Below are 22,442 nucleotides of genomic sequence, written 5' to 3'. Positions count from 1 at the left end.
ATAAGGGTCCACATGGAGGGCTGAGCCAGCTGAGGGTCAGCGTGAAGTTCACAGCCTTGCCCTACATACATGCAGGGACCAAGGTGAGGCCCTGGATCCTGTCCCAGGTGCTTTGTCCACCAGGATGGGAAGAGGATGCAAAGTTGCTATGCCTGAACGTAAGAGATGGAAGTCCAGAAAAGCTGCTGCCCCTGAATGCAGGTGCTCCAAGAAGATGTGGGAGTGGAGCATGGTGATACCAGCACCCGCTAGAAAACATGGACCAATGGGCCAGATGGGGTGCTCCTCTTCCTGCGGGCAGGAGTGAGTAAGTGGTGAAAAGAAGGGAGCAAGTCCCTTTTCAGATCCTCTCCCAGGGAGAGGGAGCCAAGAATGTTGGTGGTTTCCTCTCAGGTGGGAAAGTGGAGAGAGTGGTGTAAAAGTCACTCCTGCTAGGATCTGAAATCAGTGGCTCTGTGAATGGAGTGTGCCTGTCTACATACAATTTGTTGGGGTTGGAAAGGGAGCTGCCTTTGGTTTTCTTGCTGCAACTGAAGTCTTCAGGAGCATCACCTTTGTTCCTGGGCAGGAGGTCCTGGTGGTGAAAAAGAAATCAGAAATCATGCAAAACTGAACACCTAGATTTTTCCCATCATAGGGAGCTGAGTGCAAGATGCTAAATAAACCATACACAAAAAGAAAGGCCATCCATAGGATGTGGGTTCTTAAACTGTACAAAGAAATAATTTCCAGGTTGATATGGCTCTGTACCCTGTATATAGCAACCAGAGACAGATATGTGGTCATGCCAGGCTCTTAATGATCCAGCTGGAATTGGGCAGAGGGAGGGAGTTGCATAAGCCAGTTTACAATAAACAGGAGTGAGCAGCCTTTGCTCCTTTTTGGCTCTAGGACAGCTGCCAGAGCCAAAAGAGGGCAGGGGGAGCTGATTCCTCCAGGGCTGTTGCAGGGAACAGGGGATAGAATCTGAAGCCTCATCTTAGAGGGATCAATTATTGTCGGTTCCCAGCTCTTTTCTTCTCTACTGTGGATGAGTTCCTCCCTCCCAGATGATTCTGCAGAGGCTTCATCTTTGGTACAAACATCAGGACAGGCCGTGGGGGGTGGCATGGGGGGTGCTTGGGCTCTCTACCCTGAAGATTGACTTCTGCCTGAGAGTCTCTCTCTTTGCCTTTCCTTTGGAGAATCAAGCTAGGTGCTGCCTCTTCTTCTCTTTGTCTGCTGTGGGCAGCGCAATGAATAGCAGGCTCGGGCCACCTGTAGGAAGGACCACCTGAAGCCACACCTGTCTAGGAAACTGGTGTTTGAATGGGGATGGGGTGCGAAGAGGGCATTCGTAATATCCTGTACTGACCCACCGAGGTTCCTCTTTCAGCTGCCACTTAAGAATGGAATGCGTTCAGGAGGGCAGCAGGTGGGAAAGACACAAAAGGCCCCTTGTCTGAGCTTGTGCCCAAATGTGGGGTCTCCTAGAAGGCATCTATCTGCCACAGAGATGCTGGGCCTGGCCTATGGTGCAGGGGGAGGGGTATGGCCAGAAAGGAGATGAGGCCAGAGTCTGTGTGTGCATTGGTGGAGGGGGCGGAGGGGGTGCAGCAGAGGCAGGACTAGACCCAGCCTTTTCTTTCCCTACCCTCTTGCCTCTTTGAATGTGCTCCACTGACAGAGCTGGGAGGGATCGGTTCTTTTTGCCTGGAAGGAATGAAAAGGCGCATTGTGCGCCGGAGAGTCTGGTTGCCAGCCAGGAATTAGTCCTCTGAAGGAGAGGAGGAGAAAGACAGAGAGACAGGAGGCTGGGGGAGGAGGCTGGAGAGACAGCAGGAGGATGGAGGAGGGAGAGAGCCAAGGCAGCAGCAGGTCGCAGCCATTTGGCCCAGGATGGAGGTTCCTTTGTGCACAGGTGCGGGGCCCAAGGGAAGACGTGGGGGAGGAGGGAGGGCAGCCTTGTTATCTTACCCAGGCGTACGCACGAGCTCCAGGAGGGGAGGAGGGTCAAAACTTCAGACTATTTACTTAATCCCTTGGAATGGCCTTTCCTCGCTCTGTTCTTTGGGCCCCTTGTGTTTAACAGACTCCTTTATGGGCACATATGTGGTAATTAACACGTGCGAAGTAGGTCCAGGGCCATGTGTTTGAGTTTCAAATATCCATTGATCTGGGGCAGTCCCATCCTGGCTGCCCCCTCCCCTTCTTGCCCTTTGGTCCTAGCCCCTGAAGAGAGATGTAAGAGGGGTGTGTGTGTGTGTGTCTCACACATGCACTTATGTGTGTTTTATAGATGCTACAGGGGAAAATAGGAAGAGAGGAAGAGGGCCCCAGGAAGCCCCATTAGCTCTGACAGTCTGCTGCTACAACAGTTGAAGGCTGTGGAAGTTGAGAGATAGAGATGAACTTTGTGGGTTAATTGATGTAGTCAGAAGGCAAGTGGCTGGGAAGCAAAATGTGTTCAGAGATCATGAACTTATTCTGGACAGCTTTTCTTGTCTGTGCCAAGGCCTGTGGATTTGTCTCTTTTTGGGGTCTTGATGTTAATTGCTGTGGATGATTTGGGGGAGCTTCCAGGATAACAAACCACAAAGTCAGGGGCAGGGTGGGGGCTTCCTTGCTTGTAAAGTGCAGGAGGGAAGTTCTCAGCCTCCACTGGGGTAATGGGAGGGCTGAGTGTGGTTAAATGAGAGATAGCTGGACAGTGCTTCTGAAATGATTTGATAGTTATCTGTGAACTTATTTTCTCCAGGTGCCCAGGACCTCAGGGGCCCTGTGGTGATTCTGCAGTAAATGGCAGGTGAAAGTTAAGAGTTACCAGGAGTGTTCTCCAGTTTGCTTTTATTCCTACATGTAAGAGGGTTTGGGAATTAGCTGTTAAATGAAAAGTATGGGGGAAAATTAACTAACTCTGCTTAATTTTTTGCATGGGTTTCTGTATTTGTCCAGCCAATCTTGGGGAAGGGCAGACCTTTCAAAACCCAGCTCATCTTTAATTTGAGGAGACTTTTTTAATCCCCACTGACTTCTCCACACTATATACTCCAAGTAAAGAGTGAGTCTCCTTCATTTGTCCAAGATCCCTTTCCATGTCTCTTTCTAGAATCTCTCACTGTGCCTGGTATACAGCTTGGTGCCAATTCAGAGACATTGTCACTCAAGCAATGGATCAAGAAGCATTTTTATTCAGGGATGAGCAGTGTGCTCAGGGCAGGGGTGATGGATGGCAGGCATCCCAGATGAAAGGGACTGTATGGCCTCCAGCCTCAGCTCTCATGGGGTATCTGAAGGAAATAATTGCCCCAAGCCTGGCTGAGGTATGGTGGTCATGGAACCTTTCACATATGGAGCAACACTCCTGCTCACATGCCTTTAACCTCTTCCCAGCTACTCTTTTTTTTCCCTCCTCCAGCACCGAGGGGGAGGCTGGATCAGTAGTTCATCTCAGCATTGCTGTCGGATGGCAAGGTCTGATTGCCTACCAGTCTGTGCTGAATTTGAATGGAGGCCAGCAGCTGATGACCTTATGGTCTTGGCCTCTGTTCACATTGGTTTTCCCTTCCGGAGAAACTCTCACTGTGATTCTGTGCTGCCGAAAGAGAACTGTGCCTAAGCAGTTCCAGGCCCACGAGAGGCAGATCTTTTGCTCTCTGCATCCATGTTGCCACCACTCTCTGCTGCTGTGAGCCACCCCCACCAAGCCTGGAGGGTCAACATGCCAGCTTTGCAGAGATGCATTCCAGGAGGTGTTTGAGGGCTCGTGCATGCCTGATGCTTCCGCTCCTTCCCACGGTTTCCTGCTCCCCAGCTTGACTCCATCTACTCAACCCCTCTCTCCACCTTGGCCCCTGTTGCAGGGTCCCAGAAGAAAAGTTTATGCCTGAAGAGTACTAGATTAAGAGTCTGAAGCCCTGCTACATCCCCACCTCCAAGGATTGGGAAGGAAATGGGGTCTAGAGACCTGGGAAGCCTCCTGGTCATAGATTCTTTTGAGTCCCTCGTGATATTAGTAACCGTTGGTATGTTATACTGGATTCTCTTATTCTTTCATTCAACAACTATTGAGAACTTACTAAGTTCCATGTTTGTTATAGTCACTGAGTATCCAGCTATGGAAAAAAACAACAGGAACCCAGGCCTTACAGAGCTTACATTCCAATGGTTCTCAGCCTTGTATTATGGAGGTTATCTTCAGGTGGAGGTAAGGTCTCCTAGGGAAGCAGCAGACTTCTAGATGCTTAGAAGTCGTCATCTCTGCCAGAGAGGGAAGGCAGTGGCCCCTCTGAGCATCCCTGACTGGTAGCTTCCATGTCCAGAGCCTGTGAGGAAGGACAGGGAGGGGCTTCCTGGGATGAGAGTGCCTGCTGGCAAGTTTTTGAACCCTCTGCCTGGTACCCTTTATGGGGCCACTGAAGTCTAGGAGGGGGATCTCAGCACTAGTCAGGCCAATGAAATTATGTTCTTTTGTTCACTGTTCCCTGTCTGAGTCCAGTTCCAGAAGTGGCACGGGCAGGGACATTGGCATGTGGGGGGAAAGGCCTCGGGGCCGCTTCTAGCTCCAGCCCTGAGGGCCTAGGAATTGTCACCCTCAGGTCCCACTCCACAGGGTCTGTGCCTGCTGAAAGAAAGCTGTGGAGAGTCGAGGGCTGCTTTTTCTAAAATTTATATGGAAAGGCCATGAAACTAGAATATCTAAAGCATTTTTTAAGAAGAAAAATAAAGTGGGAGGAATTACTCTACCTGCTTTTAAGACTTACGATAGCTGTAGTTGTCAGTGCAGTGTGGTACTGGCAGCAGGACAGATTGATAGATGAATGAAACATAATAGAGATCCAAGAAATAGACCCACACAGTGTGGCCAATGGACTTTTGTCAGAGGTGCAAAAGCAATTCAATAGAGGAAGGATAGCCTTTTCAACAAAGGCTGGTAGAGCAGTCGGACATCCAGGGGGAGAAAGAATCTTGATCTAAACCTCACATTTTATACAAAAATTAATTCAAAATGGATCATGGGTTTAAATGTAATATACACAGCTATAAAACTTTAAGAAAACACAGAACATCCTTGGGACCCAGAGCTAGGAGAAACTGGAGTTTTGGTGTCTTGGGACTCCAAAAGCATGATCCGTAAAGTAAAAAATCAATAAATTGGACTTCACCAAAATTTAAAACTTTCTCTGTGAAAGGCCCTGTTAAGAGAATGAAAAAAACTAACCAGGAGAAAATATTTAGAATCAAAAAACTAAACTAAAGACTATGTGTCATGTAACTTGTATTTAGACTATATAAAGAGCTCTCAAAGCATAAAGGTAAGAAAACAATTCAATTTAAAAATGGGCAAAAGACATTTCACCAAAGCAGATATATAGATGTCATATAAGCACATGAAAAGATGTTCAACATTATTAACCATAGGAAATGCAAATTAAGACCATGATAAAATATCACTACAAACCCATTAGAACAGCTAAAGCAAAAATTAGCAACAATGCCAAATGCTGGTAAGGCTGCAAGGAAACTGGATCTCTCTTACATTGCTGGTGGGACTGTAAATGGAAGATCATTTGGAAGTTTCTTTAAAAAACTAAACATACTTTCCATATGATTTAGCAATTGCATTCCTGGGTATTTATTCTAGAGAAATGCCCACATGAAAACCTGTACAGGATGTTCATAGCAGCGTTATCTGTAATAGCTAAAAATGGAAATAACCTAAATTGTCCTTCAATGGGTAGATCCCATAGCATGAACTATTACTAAGCAAAAAAGAGGAACAAACTGTTGATACTTGGAACAACAACTTGGATGGATCTCGAGGGCATTATGCAGAGTGAAAAAAAGCCAATCCTAAATGATCTCATATGGCATATTTCCACTTATATAACATTCTCAAAATGATAAAATTATAGAGATGGAGAACAGATTAGTAGTTTCCAGGTGTGAGGGATGAGATGGGGAAGAGGGAGGTGGGTGTGACTATAAAGGGGTAACACGAGGGAGATATTTCTGTGATGGAGCAGTTCTGTCTCTTGATTGTGGTGGTGGTCACAGAATCTGTCCATGGGATAAAATTGCATCGAGCTATATGCGTATACACACATGTACACACATACACAAACGAGAGCCTGTGAAACTGGTAGAATCTGAATAAGGCCTGTGGATTACAGCAATATCAATTTCCTGGTTTTGATATGTTATTGTAATCAGGTATTAGCTTTGGGGAAAACTGGGTGAAGGATACATGGAACTTCTCTTTGTTATTTTTGCAACTTCCTGTGAATCTGTAATCATTTCAAAACTGTGGCTGTTGCTGCTTCCTACTCTTCTTCCATTTCTGGTCTACATTTTTTGCCAGCCCCAGGTTTTTGCTTTTATTTAGCAGAATGCAGAGCATGAGGATTTGGGCAACTGCTTGCAAAACAACCGCTTTAAGTTTGCTTTCTCTTCTTTTTGGAGGGAGTGTGCAGGTGGGTAGACAGAATGCAAAAAATATGATCTTTTGCTCTGGAGAGGACCTGAAGTGCCCAGATAACTTCTGCTGTCAAAGGCCAGAAGTGTGATAGCTCAAAGTACATGGCTGGGTCTTGTTGGTCCTAGGACATGTATCCTGGGAAATGTTGAGGTTAACCAACATTCCATGCTTTCCTGGTATGACTCAGGCCGGGCTCCTAAGGGACTTGCGCACATATGATGACCAGCATAAGTCATCTTGACTTCCACACTGGGCCCCGGAGTTGCATGCTGAGGAGGCTGGTGGCCATGGCATAATGAGGTTCCTTCAAAGGCAAGAACCTTCCAGCGCTTCTACCAGGGTGAAGTTTACTTCCAGGTTTTTTTTTTTTAAGAGATTGACAATGGAAGCCTAAAAGAGTATACAAGAAGTGGGGGTGACTGGTGATGAACATGATTTGGGAAGAGCTCAAGAACGGAAGAGGACTTGGGATCGCTGAGAGATCTTCCACATCTCAGAATGGGGGTGGTGGTTTCTTTTTTCCTCATTCTCCAAGGCCCTTCAGTCTCAGAGACCCCAAGAGATGCCATTAATACAGATTCTTACTCTGGCCCCTTTGACACATTTGCTTTTGAAGGACCTGGAAGAGAAAGCTCTTTGTATGTGGTCAGAATAAACTCATTGTACACCCAGACAATTAACTCCTCAATGGACTTGCCAGCCCCTTGAAAGGCCCAGCCCTGTGTCCCTGTATCTCTTGGGCTCTATTCAATCCCTTAAGCACACCAATGTTTTTTGGTTTTTGTTTTGTTTTGTTTGTTATTCTGAAAAGTCTTTCCCCGAGAATAGTCAGAGTGATCAACATTGTCCTCAGCTTGGCATTTATCTCCACTTGCCAGCAAATGTCAATCAGGAATCAAAAAGCCAAACAGAGGAGGCTTTGAACGGTGTCATCGGGGGTCGAAGTGACTTCCAGCTGTCTGTGCGTGGGCCAGGCCTTCTTGCAGGGCAAGGAATTGTGCTGTCACACAAACCCACTGTCTGTACAGACTCCCAGCGCCCTTGTGAGGGGGAGCTGCAACTTTCTTGGGCTGCACCTGCAAGGATGATGCAAGGCTGGGGGTTGGGGAAGTTTGGATGACCAAACGCCAAGGCTTGGCGTTTGGGCAGTTTCCAAAGCTGCTCAGCCTCTGGGGTCTTGAGGAAATCACTTGCTTGCACTGAGTCTCGATTCTCTCTTTAGCTACCTGGTGACTTTCTCCGTCCTGGCTGGTGGTGAGAATAGATGAGGAAAGCCACCTGCCGGAAACTATTTTGAGTGTTGCAGAATGTGCACAACGCTACTATTGGTGTCATGCTTGACATCATCCTTGAGAAATTCTCTCAGGCTTACCTTACTTATTTATCTTTGTAATGTTTCAAAATTTTATTTTTTTCTTCCCTTCAAAAATGTTAATCTTTGAATTAGCCTTTTTTTTTTTTTTTTTTTTCCAGTGTTCTCTCCTCTTCCCCTTGGTCTAGAAGAGCACTGTGGTATTAAAGAGAAATAAAGTATATTTGAGGTTCAAAAGAACCATCAAGAATAAACATCAGGCATCAGATCATCATGTGCTTATGGGTAAACTGAGATTCAGATACATTTTTCTTTAAGATGTATGAAAGAGTTTGCCCCCACACTGAGGAGGCTCAAATAATCTAGTTGCTGCCGCTTGGTGATTTATCTGTGATGACGTTGACACTCCCCTCCCCCCTTTTATTTTAACAACTTTATTGAGATATAATTTACATACCATAAAATTCACCTGATGTAAGTGTACAAATCAGTGAATTTAGTAAATTTATAGAGTTGTGCAACCATTACCAGAATCCAGTTTTACAACATTCCCATCACCCAAAAAGAAACTGTTTTTTTTGCCATTTACAGTTAATCTCCACTACCATGCCCACCTCAGGCAACTACTGACATTTATTTTCTGTTTCTATAGGTTTACCTTTTCTAGTCATTTCATATAAGTGGAATCATACAATGTGTAGTTTTTGGCATTTGGCTTCTTTCACTTAGCATAACGTTTTTGAGGTTCATCGGTGTTGTCACATGTATTAAAAATTCATTCCTTTTAACTGATGAAAAGTATTCTGTGACATGGATATACCCCATTTTGCTTGTCTGTTCACTGTTTGACTGATGTTTGGATTGTTTGCACTTTGGGGCTGTTTTAGGTTCCTGGGCTGTTCAAGCAAATACCATGAAATGGGTTGGGTTAAACAATGGGAATTTATTAGCTTACAATTTTGAGGCTAAAAGAAAATCCAAATCAAGGTGTCAAGGTGATACTTTCTCCCAAAGCCTGGTGTCTGGGACTCGCTGCTGACAATCTTTGGACCGTAGTTTGTCACATGGCACATAGGGTATCTCCTGTTCTCTCCCCTCTTTCCTGGAATCTGTTGATGTCCAGCTTCTGGCTGCTCCCTCTGGGGCTTTCTTTCTCTGTCTGAATTTCACTCCACTTAAAAAGGACTCCAGTGACAGGATTAAGACCCATCCTGATTTGGTGGGCCACACCTGCTGAACTGAATTACCCTCATCAAAAAATCCTACTAATAATGGGTCCACACCCACAGGAATGGATTAGATTTAAGAACATGTTTTTTTCTGTGGCACAAATAGTTTCAAACCACCACAAGGGCTATTATGAATAATATTGCTATGAATATTTCTGTACATGTCTTCATGTGGACATGTTTTTATTTCTCTTGGGTAGCATCCTAGAAGTGGAATTTCTGGGTTGAATGGTCAGTTCATGTTGAACTTTTTAATGAAATTGCCAAACTGTTTCCAAAGTGGCTAAACTATTTTATAGTCCCACCAGTGTATCAGGGTCCCACTTTCTCCACATCCTTGACAACACTTGGTATTATCTAGATTTCTTATTTTAGCCATTCTATTGAGTATGAAGTGGTATCTCATTGTGGTTTTAATTTGAATTTTTCTAACAACTAATGATGTTGAACATCTTTTCAGGTATTCACTTAGCTGTTTGTATATCTTCTTTGGTGAAATGTATATTAAAATATTTTGCCCATTTTATAATTGTCTATTAAAATATTTTGCCCATTTTATGTAGTTGTCTTCTTATGAGTTATAAAGTTAACTTATTTTTAATTTAAAAACTTTGATAGGATTTTAATTTTGCCAATCCGGTTTCACAAATAAGTTAAATAAGATGGCTTAGCACTCATAGTATTATAGCTCCTTTAGTAGGCCATTAAAGTTTTTTCTACCCACACAGTGTCCTGAGGTTGGATAGGGTGGACATTCCTCGTTTTTTCAGAAGAGGATATTGCTGCCCAGAGAAGTAAAGTGAAGAGTTCAAGTTGCCCAACTTATTGGATGTAGAGCAGGGATCTGGAGTATGATCCCACTTGAGACTGGGCGGCCAGGGGTAGTGTGGATACTTCAGTCTCTCCCCAGGGCCCACTGTGGGGCCTGGTGTTACTCCAAGGCTTGCCCAGAAGCGGAACTGGTGTGGACCTTGGACCCAGGCCTTGGACCTACATTCCGCAGAAGGGTGTGCTTATTTGCTGGGATAAACGGTGCCCAGGTGCCCGGAGATGATGGTCAGAGGGTCCTGTTGGCTTTGGCTTGGCTGCCCAGCCTTTGGGCATGCTGGATCTCGCAGGTGGCTCTACTGGCAGCAGGGCACCTTGTCTTCTCTCACTTCATAAAGATTTCCTCCTAGGGCCTCCCTTGTGGCATTGCAGCTGTATCTCTTCACCCTTGGTGACCCTTCCCTGCAGGAAGATTTGCTACCTGCCTTACCCTCATGCTATATGGGCTTCTGGGCCTGCATCTGGGAAATCTGTGGAAGTCCACTATCTGCACAGTGTAAAACTTCTGCAGGAGACTGGAAGCCCTCCTTGTTCTCCTTAAGCACAGACCTTTGCTGAATGCTGGACCAGGTGGCCAAGCCTGGACTCTCATCTGGATAATGGCAGAAATAAAGAGAATGTTTTCAATTATCCTGCCACAGAGAGAGACAGGCTTTTGTAAAATGGAAGGACTTTAATGTCTATATTGAATATTAATTATTGCTTAAGCTATTTTGGACTTGAGCTCTCACCATTGTCTCTCTGGGAATGCTTAATCTCTCACTTTCCCTTTGTCAGCATGTAAGACTGTGAAAATGAAGCCACCCTGTATGGAGGGGCTCGGTATACTAACTGTGCAGGGCTGTTTAGACTGTGAACTCTGCATCCGGCAGGAGCAACCAAGTGTGCACTGCAGCTGCCAAAAAGCTTCACCCAGTGGCTTGCTGAATTCAATGGAAAGAGGTGTTAATAGTGTCAGGGGAAGTGATGTTATTTAAAAAAATGACATTGTGTGGCTCTGTTCTGTGTTTATTCTCCCTCAATTACTTCCAGATCAAACTAACACCATTTGGCATCAGAAGGTACCTGTTTTGGACTTGGGTTTGAGGCAAATAAGATATCCAGCAGAGTTGCTCCTTGCTTCCCGTTTCAGCTGTTCCTCAGGAGTCTGTCTCTGCCTGTTTGTCAGATGTTCAGGGTCACTTTGGCCCCCGAGGGAGTTGGGGTTTGGTGTCAGCACATGACAGTAATAATAGGGTCAGGTATTACACACTGCCTGGCCTCTGGCCCTAGCCTTCAGCAAGAGCTAGGGTCTCCATGGCCCTCCAATCTTAAGACCCCAAGGGTGGGGTGTTGATGCAAGAAAGGGATCAGGAATCTGTATTTTCTCCCTTCCTGGTAAGATGTGGGGAAGTCGGCCAAAGATATTGGGAGCTCCAAAAGGTAAGGGTTGTAATTTTTGATGATCTGACTGGTGTCGCAAAGGCTATATCTAAGAACTTGTGTTTTCCAGAAACAATCAATTCTCAGAGAATGTGGTCTTCAGTTCTGAAAGATCTCCAGGGGGTCTTGAGAAGAGAGAGATGGTGTAATCATAAAATGTCTGAAACCACAATGCTGGCCTTCCCTTAGCTCTAAACTATGCATTCTCATTGTGGGGGGAAGACACTGCTTCCAGCTTTCACCAAGGGGGCAAAAATTGGTGCTTAGGGGGTGAAAAAAAACTTACTCTTTTACATATAAAGCACTTATATACATACAGTACATAAACAGATATACAGTGTATCTGAGGACTTAAAATTTCACTTGGTGGGCAATGAGGGGAAAATACCTAAAAGGGCTTTTGGCAGGGGGCAGTGGGGAAAAAGCTTGAGAAATGCTGCTGTAAACTAAGGTTGTAGGGGCCTTGATGAGAATAACTCAGGAGTCCAGGCAGGTAAATAAACAAAGTCTGCACTAACTCCTGACCAGTTGAGGTTCTCACTCTGCAGAGCTGCAGACACTACTAGAAACATAAGTACTAGGACTTTGTTCCTGGGAGCTGATTGGGCCCATCACCTATGCTAGAGATTTCAAAGCAAATCTATGGTGATTTCTGCCGTTTCCCATGTCCCTTCCCATTTATTTGTCCCACCTCTTAACTGGGAATTGGAGTGCATGCTGTTTCACAGTTAAAAGCATTCTAAGGATTTCCTGATCCTCCAGTTCAGCATGCTGGAGAGAAAATGGTCCTTCCTGCTCTCCCATCTCCTCTGCATAAGGAAGGAGAAATGGCTAGGAGTTTGGAAGGGAATCGCACCCAGGTTTCTTCTCCTCAAGTTCCTAAATCAGGACCACTGGGAAAGGATCTGAGCTGGTGCCTTTCACAGGAGGACATGAAGGGTCTGGGGACACCAGAATGAGATGCTACAAGGTGTGCTGGCCTTATCCGAACATGCCTGGCCAAACTCGAGGCTGTTGGGGAAGACAGCTGCATCTAACTTTCCTGTGGGCAGGAGTGGGGCTGCAGAGTCATGCTGGTATACTCGGATACCAGCCATGAAACCACAGCTCCTTTTTTGTCCCTCCCTTGGGATGGTGGGCTCACACCTGGATTTGTTGCCGTTGGTGTCTCTTTGTGGCTTTCTTTTCCATCTTGCTCTTTTCTTCTTTCTTTCCTTTCTCTTTGGTCTCTTCACTGGAACTTGGCCTGGCCATGTACAAACCCCAACCATTCAACAGTGCTGGAGAGTAGATAGTATTTACCTCAGTAATGGTAGTCTCTTTTCGATTTTTTTTAACCCTCAATTCAGATGATGGGTCTAAGCCGACACCCACGATGGAGACTCAGCCAGTGTTCGATGGAGATGGTAAGCTCTTGGATTACTTCCGACTCTCATTCTCCCACCCGTTTTCAGATTTGGTGGAGTTATTTCCTTTGGATGTTTATTTAAGCTTTCTTGTTTTTTCTTTTTTAATTTCAATTTTTCCCAATTGAAGCAGGATTGTTTTAACCTTTTAAAAAATGCAAATCGTCCAAGGAACTGGTACTCTCCACTTCTGGAAGGGCCCTCTGTTCTCTCCGGCTTCCTGCCTGTCTGCTGATGTCCAACAATAACACAGCATGGACAGACCCCTCGAGCTGCCAAGACCAAGGAGTCATGGCTGTGAAAGAAATTCAGGCTGGCAGTGTCCCTTCAGTAAATTAACCAGCACTTAAAGTGCCAGCTCTGTGACTAGCATTGTGCTAGGGGACACAAGAGAAGGACAAGAAATGTAAACCTTTGCTCTTGAGACAGTTGCAACTGTTAGTGAGCTTTTTATGTTAAAATATATGGTCTCAATATTTATTGTTATAGGTACTTATGGAAGAAAGCAATAGGAATGGTCTGGGAAAAGACTGTGGAGAAATGGGACTTGAGTTGGATCTTGAACCTGGAGGGATGGAATCAGGGCTTTCTACGCAGAGAGGCTAGCATGATGGAAGGAAGGAATGTGGTGGGCACATTGTACAGTTGGGAAGTAGCGAGGAAAGAGATTAGTTAGTGGGACTGGTTTGGCTAGATTATAGGGACCTTGACAGTTGAGTCATGACATTTAGGAGAGTTGAAATTCCAGGTCAAGAGAAGTAAAGTGGTCAGGTGGAAAAATGGAGACTGGATGTCCCGGTGTGGGGAGTGGACAGGAGGGTATGGGGTGCAGAAGGCTGGCCTTGATTCTAGCTATCAGCTACTCAGGGCTTTCATTCCCCAGTGTACTTTGCCGAGTGCTCCAGGTTCCTGAGGAGGAGAAGAAATGTTGGCAGAGTGTAGTTTCTAGAAAGTCTGACAAGGATGTTCGTCTCTCAGTACAATAGGCAGTAAACTTGTAGCAGCTCTGGGCTGAGTGTATCCAGGCCTGGATCATGAAACAGGACAGTGAGACAGAGGAATATTAAAAGGGATCCTGTTGCTGGTTGGCACTGTGGCTAGGGATAGCCCTAACATGGGCTCAGCTCTGGGAGAAGGATTTAAATGTGGTTCACGTAGTGGAACATATGTGTGTTCGTGACTAGAAGTAATCCCAAAAGTTCCCCCCAGGGTTCTGGATCTCTCACAAGTTTGAGGAAGGAGGGGTGAGTTGGGAATGGAAACCTTGCCGGTTTGGGAGACCTCCCCAACACCCCCACTGAAGATCTTGATCATGCTGCAGCATGTTCAAGGTAATCCAGGATTCCCACACACTCTGTCCATTGGGTGAACCAAGCCCTGGAGAGCTGCAGGCTTTGTTAATGAGAGACCATTAGAAAGGGAATTGAAGAACAGATTAGACCCATTCCTTTCTTTCCCTTCTGGAGCCCAGTCTCAGTAAGCTGAAATCTGTTGTGGCTCAGCTGTTTCCTCTAAAATGGTCTCTGTGGTTTGTTTGGCTCTCGTTTGTTGATTTATCCCCTTTAAATCTCCCAGGGAAGCAGCTGAGATGGACTTGGCTTGGCCCATGTTCCTCAGCTCCTGGGATAATATTTTTATTCCTGGATGGAGCAGCTCAGCGCCTCTGGACTCTGACCATCCTGCCTCCCGGCATAGGAGGTCCTGGTTGGCTCCCATGCCCCGATGGGAGAGGAGCTTATGTGATGAGGAAGGGAGCGGGCACCAGAACGAGGTGGATATGGAATGAGGAAAGCTCACACCTCAGGACATAGATGCTCTGGGCTTCAAAAAAGCCTATTAAAAATTCTGATTACACCCCAAGTCAAACTTTATTTTCTCTCTCCTTTTCATTTCAGAAATCACAGCTCCCACTCTGTGGATTAAGCATTTGGTAATCAAGGACTCCAAACTGAACAACACCAGTATAAGAAATTCAGGTAAATAGTCTTCCTTGGATTATATACATACCTGATCCATCTGTGGTTGCCCCATGGGTTCTCCATGACTAACCACAATGTGGGCTTGGGCAAGCCCCTTTGCCTACCTTGGTCCCCAATTTTCACTGCTGCAAAATGAGGAGATTGGATGAGTTGATCCCTTTCAAGTTTAATTTTCTTCAGTTATTATCTCAGGGATCACCTTTCATGAGTAGTTGATCCTTTGGACTGAAAAGTTTTTGACTGTATGTTTTAATATTTTAATTTACTTTCTACATACCCATGCAGAAGAATATGAAAAAGAGTGGCTGGGCATAGAGAAGTTGGACGTCAAGCCTCTAGACACTATGTGTTTTTAAGGCTCTAAATATCTGATTATAGTCATGTCTTTTCTGTTCTGATCTTTTGGGGATCCTGTGGATGGTTAGGTTTTGGCATTGCCTGAATCTCTTGTAGAAAGGTGAAAAGTTTCTGAAGGGCAATTAGATTTATAGGATTTATTGGTAGAGTTTGTTTATCATCAATGAATACCTAAGTTAATGTCAATCAGTAGGATAATGAATTAACAAACCCAATCTTTATCTCTATCAGAGAGGATCATCCTTCTTTCAGCCTAAAACTTCATTGTGAGAAATGCCACTCTGTGTAATTTATGCCTGGTTGTTGAGTTTAGCCATGTCATCTTTTCCTTACAGCTAGCAAGGACTATAAACAAAATAGACATCCATTTAAATCAGCAGGCAGGGTTTTGCATGACTGTTAATTAATGAATATACTTCAGTTGGCCCCCTTTAGGATTCTCTGTATGCCAGTTTGGTCTTAAGGGTGGCACAGTAAGGGGGCTAGAGTGCATGGAGTTCTTTAGACTAAACAGTGAATCCATCCAGCTTCTGTTGATGTTCTTTGTGACTTGGGCTGGTCAGTACCTCACCATCTCTTCTGATTCCCTGTTTGATAAAAGCTGGAGATACTAGATAGCGGGGTGGGAGGAAGACCTTGTGTGGGAGCCTCTGACAGATCAGTGCAGTGCTCAAAGCTCAGGCTTTGAAATCAAAGAAATCGGGGTTCACGTTCTGGCTCCAACAGTTAGCAAGTGACCCCAATCAAGTCAAATCACCTCCCTCGCCAGCCTCAGTTCTCATCCATATGATGGTATCATGGTCTCTCCCTCAAAAGGACTGTGGTTAAAGGTTAACCGAGTTAATGTCTTGTGGCACTTAACCAGTGCATGGCTAAGTGATATATAGTAAGTGTGTGATAAGTTATAAGTACATGTATCTATTATTGCCAGCATTATTGGTAGAAGGAGTAGGAATTTTAATATTGCTTATAGTGAAAATTCTTCAATTAGGGAAGAATTTATGATTGTCCCCCTAGGCTCAAGCATCTATTAGTCAGGCTTCTTCTCCTCTTCTACTTCCTCATCACAGTTAGGCAAACATGATAAGTCAGAGAAGTGGGTTTGGTGCTTCTAGCACCCATGCTGGAAGTGACATCTGGAAGTGGTCTCCCCACTCTCTGAATCCCTGGAAAGACTGTAGGGCCCCAGTGAGAGGATTAATTGTCATTCTGTGACCAAGTGGTAGGTGTGAGGGTGAGCTCTCAAATTCTACAGCACCTTTTGCCTGGGGCATTCCTTTGGCGCTTAAAAATTGCATCCTTCAATTTCTTTTTGGTATACCAGTGCCTAATTTCTCCACCCAGATTGTAAGCTCTGTAAGGGCAATGACTTTATTGCCTTCTGTGTTTCTGTTATAGGATCTAGTTCAAATGGTTGTTTGCTTTGGGAAAGGATGGAGGAGGAGAGTCCTCATCATGATGATGATCATCAGAAGGCAAATTAGGATCATCAGCATAATAATAGCTGGTCTGTGTCAGGGTCTGCAGAACTTTATGTGCTATCTCATTTGAGCTTCACCATAACTCTATGAGATAAGTATTATTAGTGTCCCTATCTTACAGATGATGGAAGGGGGGCTTAGAGAGTGAACAAGTAACTGGTTCTGGGTCACACAGTGAATAGGTGGTGGGACTGGAGAAATCTAGTGATCCTTGGGAATAAAATGCCTGTCTTCTTGGGCTGTATTCTTTATTTTATTTTATGTTATTTTATTTTATTTTATTTTATATTTTATTTTATTTATTATTTTATTTTATTTTGAAATAAATTCAGAGCTATAGGAACAGTTGCAAAAACAATACAAACCCCATACACAGAACTCCAGCATACCATGACCCCCCTCCCCTGATACCCCAATCCACCAAATTTAACATGGTGTCACACCGCTATTTCTTTCCCTCCCTCCCTCCCTATCATCCATCATCTATTGCTCTGTCTTCTGAACATATGAGAGCTAGCTGCACACATCCTTGAACAAACACTATAATTTACATATACAATTCCCATGAACAAGAACATTCTTTTATGCAATCCCATTGAATGCAGCTAAGAAGTACAAGAGATTCAACATTGATACAAAGCTTACATTCTATATTTCCTTTTTTTTTTTTTCCGTATGTCTCAACTGTGTCCCTTTGAGCCTCCTGTCCTCCATCCTCAGATCCCATCCGGAGTCATCCTTGACATTCAATTGTCATCTATTTAGACTGTTTTTTTTTTTCCCCCCTCAATTGTGGAAACATATATACAGCCTAAACTTCCCATTCCACCCCCTCCCTAGCATTCCATTAGTGGGATTAATCACATTTAGAATGTTGTAATGCTATCACTTTCCCACCATCCATTACTAAAAATTTCCCTTCACCTCAAACAGCAACCCTACACTCATTTCTTAACTCCCCATTGCCCCTTCCCCCATTTCTCTTAACCCATACTCTACTTTTCATCTCTATGGTCATATTCTCTGATAATTTCTTTGTGTTTACTGTGGGGCTTAAAATTAACCTCTTAAATCCATGACAATCTTGTTTTTCTTTGATACCAACTTAACTTCAATAGAACACATAAACTATGTTCCTATACTCTTCCATTCCCCCACCTTTATATAGTTCTTGTCAAAAATTACATATTTTACATTGAGTTCAAAACCACTGATTTGTCATTAGAGTTTGTGTATTTTATATCATGTAAGAAGTAAATAGTGGAGTTACAATTCAAAAATTATTGACTTCTCTTTGCATTCCATTGTGGTCAGAGAATGTGCTTTGAATATATTCAATTTTTTTTTTTTTTTTAAATTTCTTGAGGCTTGTTTTATGTCCCAGCATATGGTCCATTCTGGAGAAATATCCATGATCACTAGAGAAAAATGAGTGTCCTGGTGATTTGGGATGTAAGGTTCTATATATGTCTGTTAAAATTCTCTACATCTCTTTCTCCTTTCTTTGTTTCTCTGTCGGTAGGGCTCCCTTTAGTATCTGAAGTAGGGCAGGTCTTTTATTGGCAAACTCTCTCAGCATTTGTTTGTGTGTGAAAAATTTAAGCTCTCCTTCAAATTTGAAGGAGAGTTTTGCTGGATAAAATATTCTTGGTTGGAAATTTTTTTCTCTCAGAATTTTAAATATGTCATGCTACTGCCTTCTCACCTCCATGGTGGCCGCTGAGTAGTCACAACTTAGTCTTATGTTGTTTCTTTTGTATGTGGTGAATTGCTTTTCTCTTGCTGCTTTCAGAACTTGCTCCTTCTCTTCAGTATTTGACAGCCTGATCAGAATATGCCTCGGAGTGGGTTTATTTGGATTTATTTTATTTGGAGTTTGCTGGGCATTTATGCTTTGTGTATTATATTGTGTAGAAGGTTGGGGAAGTTTTCCCCAACAATTTCTTTGAATACTTCTTCTAGACCTTTACCCTTCTCTTCCCCTTCTGGGACACCAATGAGTCTTAAATTTGGACATTTTATTTTATCTATCGTATCCCTGAGATCCATTTCGATTTTTTCAATTTTTTTCTCCATTCTTTCTTTTGTTCTTTCATTTTCTGTTCTGTGGACTTCTAGGACACTGAGTTATTGTTCAACTTCCTCTAATTTGTATTATGAGTATCCAGAGTCTTTTTAATTTGGCCAACAGTTTCTTTTATTTCCATAAGATCTTCTATTTTTTTATTTACTCTTGCAATTTCTTCTTTATGCTCTTCTAGAGTCTTCTTTATGTCCCTTATATCCTGTGCCATGGTCCTCTTCATGTCGTTTATATCCTTTGCCATGTTTTCATTCCTCTATTATAGTTCTTTGATTAATTGTGCCAAGTACTGTGTCTCTTCTGATATTTTGATTTGGGTGTTTGGGACTGGGTTCTCCATATCATCTGGTTTTATCATATGCATTAAGATTTTCTGTTGTTTTTGGCCTCTTGGCATTTGTTTTGCTTGATAGGGTTCTTTCAAGTTGTAAAAAAAAATACCAATCTAATTTTTCAGAAATACAAGTTGGTGGCGTACACTTTCTCTAACTAACCAGCAGATGGCGTCTGCGAGTCACCTATACCCCTCAAGTCAATTCTTCTCAACTTTGTCCTTGTGGTGTGTGGGGAAATGATTCTTGTGGGGTTCAGTTGGTGAACTCAGTTTGGGTGTGTTGCTGGAGCCGTCTGCCCTGAATGTGGGGCATGTGTCTGGGTGATTAGGGAGGCAGGGCAACTTTAATATTCAAACCCCCCAGGTGTTCCCGGAGATTCAAGGCCGCTGCAAGAGTCTAAGCCTTCATTTCCGTTCTGCCCCAGACCCTCTCTGTTGCTGACCCACAAACCACTGGCATTGACGTAGCATCCCTGGGATTTTCAAGCGGGCCCCCCTTCTCAGCTGTGATCTTCCAGAACTTCTGCTGAGGGAAGGCTGTGCTACGTCACAAGTGCGTGCTGTCCCTCAAGGGAAGCCCCGGGCTGCCGGGCCGTGCAGGGTCGCTCTCAGCCTGATGCAAAGATGGCTGAATGGGGCATCTCAACCTGCCCGCCCCCCCCCCCCCGCACAGTTCCTCCTTCCCAGCTCCAGGACATCTGGCGCGGCTCTGGGCTGTGGGCATGGCCCCATGTAGGAGTATCTCCAGCCCACTGGGGAGCCAGCTGCAAGCAGTGGGGTTTCTTTCTCCTTCTGGCTTTCCCCTCTGCTCCCCTGGCCCTGAAGGAATCAGCAGCGGTCTATCCTCCATGCCAGACACTGAGAGGCTGGCTCAGCCTGCTCCTGCCGTGCTTCACTGTGCAGTTCCCACTGTCGCAACTGCAGCCGCTCCTGGGTTTTTCCCTTTTTTTTTTAAAAGAGCCAATCTGTCTTCAAATGGCAACCCCTGGCTTCCCCACACTGCAGCATGGCTGCAGGTCTTTTAGCTGGCTTACTTACTAGTTTCAGAATGCAGATTCCTGGTTTCACCAAGTGTACAGCCCCTGTGGTTCTAGCAGACCTTGTCCAGCTGGTGCATTGCTGAAACCGGTATTCTGGGTCACCTTCTGGTTTTTATCTAGTATTTTTCACGGACGTGTTTTTTTGCCCTGTCTCACCTAGCTGCCATCTTAGGTTCTTCTTGGGCTGGATTCTTGACATGTAGTAGACGGGTGATGGCAAGTTGGTTGATGATCTTTGCTTCTACTCAAATTCTTCTGCTTTCCCTTCTCATTTCCTATTTATGGTTTATAATTGGATGAGGACAAGACCATGTTGAGAAATGGTTTCCAGGTAACTACAACCATCTTCTTTTTGTCGGAGTGACTTAGCCATCTTTATTTGGCCCTAGTTGGTTCCAGTCATATCTATAAAGTTAATGTATAGGGCAGGACTGTTAGGGGAGAGCTAAAGTTACCCTGGCAGAAACAGAGACCAGGGATAATTATCAAGGATTGATACTTAGGAGTTTCCTAATGAACTGAGACTTTCTTCATCATGATCAGCTGGTTAATACTGGCTGAAAGCCTGTCAATCTTCTTGATGTAGTTATGTGTTAAGGACTGTGGCCCACTGGTCAAACCTGGCTGGCTGGCTGTTTTTGCAAATAAAGATTTTTTGGAACCCAGCCACACCCATTCATTTATATGTTGTCTATGACTATTTTCCCAATACAACAGTAGAGTTGAGAAGTTGCAACAGAGACTGTATGGCCTGCAAAGCCTGAAATATTTACTATCTGACCCTTTACAGAAAATGTTGTGGACCCCTGGAATATGTCACTGTAACAGAAGCATTTGAATGAGTGTGTGTGTGTATGAGGGTGTCTTACTCAGGTTTTTTGGTGCCTCTCATGGACCAAGCAGAAAGAGGGTGTGCCAGTTTGTATATATTATGTCCCCCAGAAAAAGTCATATTCTTTGATGCAATCTTGAGGGAGCAGATGTATTAGTGTTGATTGGGTTGGAACCTACTGGTTCAGTGTTTCCATGGAGATGTGACTCAATCAACTGTGGACAAGACTTTTCATTGGATTATTTCCATGGAGGTGTTGCCCCACCCATGCAGGGTAGGTCTTTATTGGATCACTGAAGTACTTTAAAAAGAGCCACACAGGCCCAGATGCAGAACAGCTGTGAGTGACATTTTGGAGAGCAACAGAGAATGACATTTGAAGAAGAGCTGCAGCTAAGTGAGGACAAAATGCCCCAAGAGCAACATTTTGGAGAACGCCATTTTGAAACGCAACCTGGGAGCAAGCACACACCAGCCAAGTGCCTTCCAAGCTAACAGAGATTTTCGAGACACCAATGGCCTTTCTCCAGTGAAGGTACCCTGTTGTTGAGACCTTACTTTGGACACTTTATGGCCTTAAGACTGTAACTTCGTAACCAAATAAACCCCCTTTATAAAAGCCAATCCGTTTCTGGTATTTTGCAAAAAGGCAGCTTTAGCAAACCAGAACAGAGGGGTTGTGCCTTCTGAGAAGTTTCCTGACATGCCCAGCACATGACACTGCCAACTCTTCAGGCAGTTCACGTTGCTCTTTACTCTCTCATGTGACCTGTCCTTTGCCTAGCTTTGATGTCCTGTTCTGCTGCATGCTCTCACAGATGGGTTGCCAAAGAAGCATCCTGAGCTTTGGCTTTTATAGACAGGAGGGATGGGGAATCTTCTGGATACAGAATTGAAAACCCTGTAATAGTGAACTGTGGGTTTTGGTATCAGACAAACCAATAGACCTGGCTTCCAATGCTAGCTTCTCACTGGGAGGTTGGGTGACTTGAGAGTCACTTACTTTCCCTGAGCCTTGATTTCCTTAAATGTAAAGGTATTGGGGGTCCTCCAGGATTTTTTTGAGGATCTAACAATGTGTCCCAATCTAGCTGGGGCACAGGAAATGTACCATAAATGATAAACAAAAAACAATGGTTACTCTTGTTGGAATATCTTTTGCTAGGCACTTTTCACATGTTATCTCATTGGGTTTACTGAGAAGTAAGATAGACTTTAATGATAACGTGTGTCTGGGCAGCTAGCTCTGTTATGAGCCTCTGTGTCAAACACCTGGGTCAGTTTCTCCTTAGAGTTTGATTAAAAATTCTAGGGTCAGCAGGACTTCAGCCTGCATCTCTGGGAAGGTTGAAGTAGGACTCTGGAGCCCTTCTGGGTGAGAGCTCTTCTTCTCAGCAATCTCTCATAGAGGCTAAAAGGCCATCCCAGTTTCTTTTACACCCCAAACATTCTTCTTTCACACTCAGACCCTGTGACGCCAGGTTTGTTTTTTGGCCTGCAGACAGTTGACGTTGGAAAGGTTCCACTGGGCAGCTGAAGTTTTGCAATAACATGACACATAGGCCTGCAGACTTTTCCTGTCTTCTTCTCTCCTCCTGGAGGTTTTGGTCCTTTTTTTAAGGCTTTGTCATGTGTTCACTATGGTCAGTGTTTGGCAGGTTCAGTGTTGACAGGTTTGCCTC

General features: G+C 44.3%; 1 protein-coding gene across 6 annotated transcripts in view; it reads left to right on the top strand.

The window, feature by feature from the left end:
• SMOC1 (SPARC related modular calcium binding 1) overlaps positions 1-22,442 on the top strand; it is a 159,816-nt gene that overhangs the window by 104,079 nt on the left and 33,295 nt on the right. For 5 of the 6 annotated variants that reach the window (XM_037832423.1, XM_037832422.1, XM_037832419.1 and 2 more), the window contains exons 6-7: positions 12,565-12,654; positions 14,550-14,630. In XM_037832423.1, the coding sequence (XP_037688351.1) occupies positions 12,565-12,654; positions 14,550-14,630 (171 nt within the window). The remainder of the gene's footprint in view (positions 1-12,564; positions 12,655-14,549; positions 14,631-22,442) is intronic. The other variant, XM_037832421.1, reaches the window with a different exon arrangement.

This window comes from Choloepus didactylus, chromosome 4, assembly GCF_015220235.1.
Source record: "Choloepus didactylus isolate mChoDid1 chromosome 4, mChoDid1.pri, whole genome shotgun sequence".
In the NCBI taxonomy this organism is placed as follows: domain Eukaryota; kingdom Metazoa; phylum Chordata; class Mammalia; order Pilosa; family Megalonychidae; genus Choloepus; species Choloepus didactylus.
The sequence above is the reverse complement of the archived record's forward strand: the minus strand, read 5'-3'. Positions and strand labels throughout refer to the sequence as shown.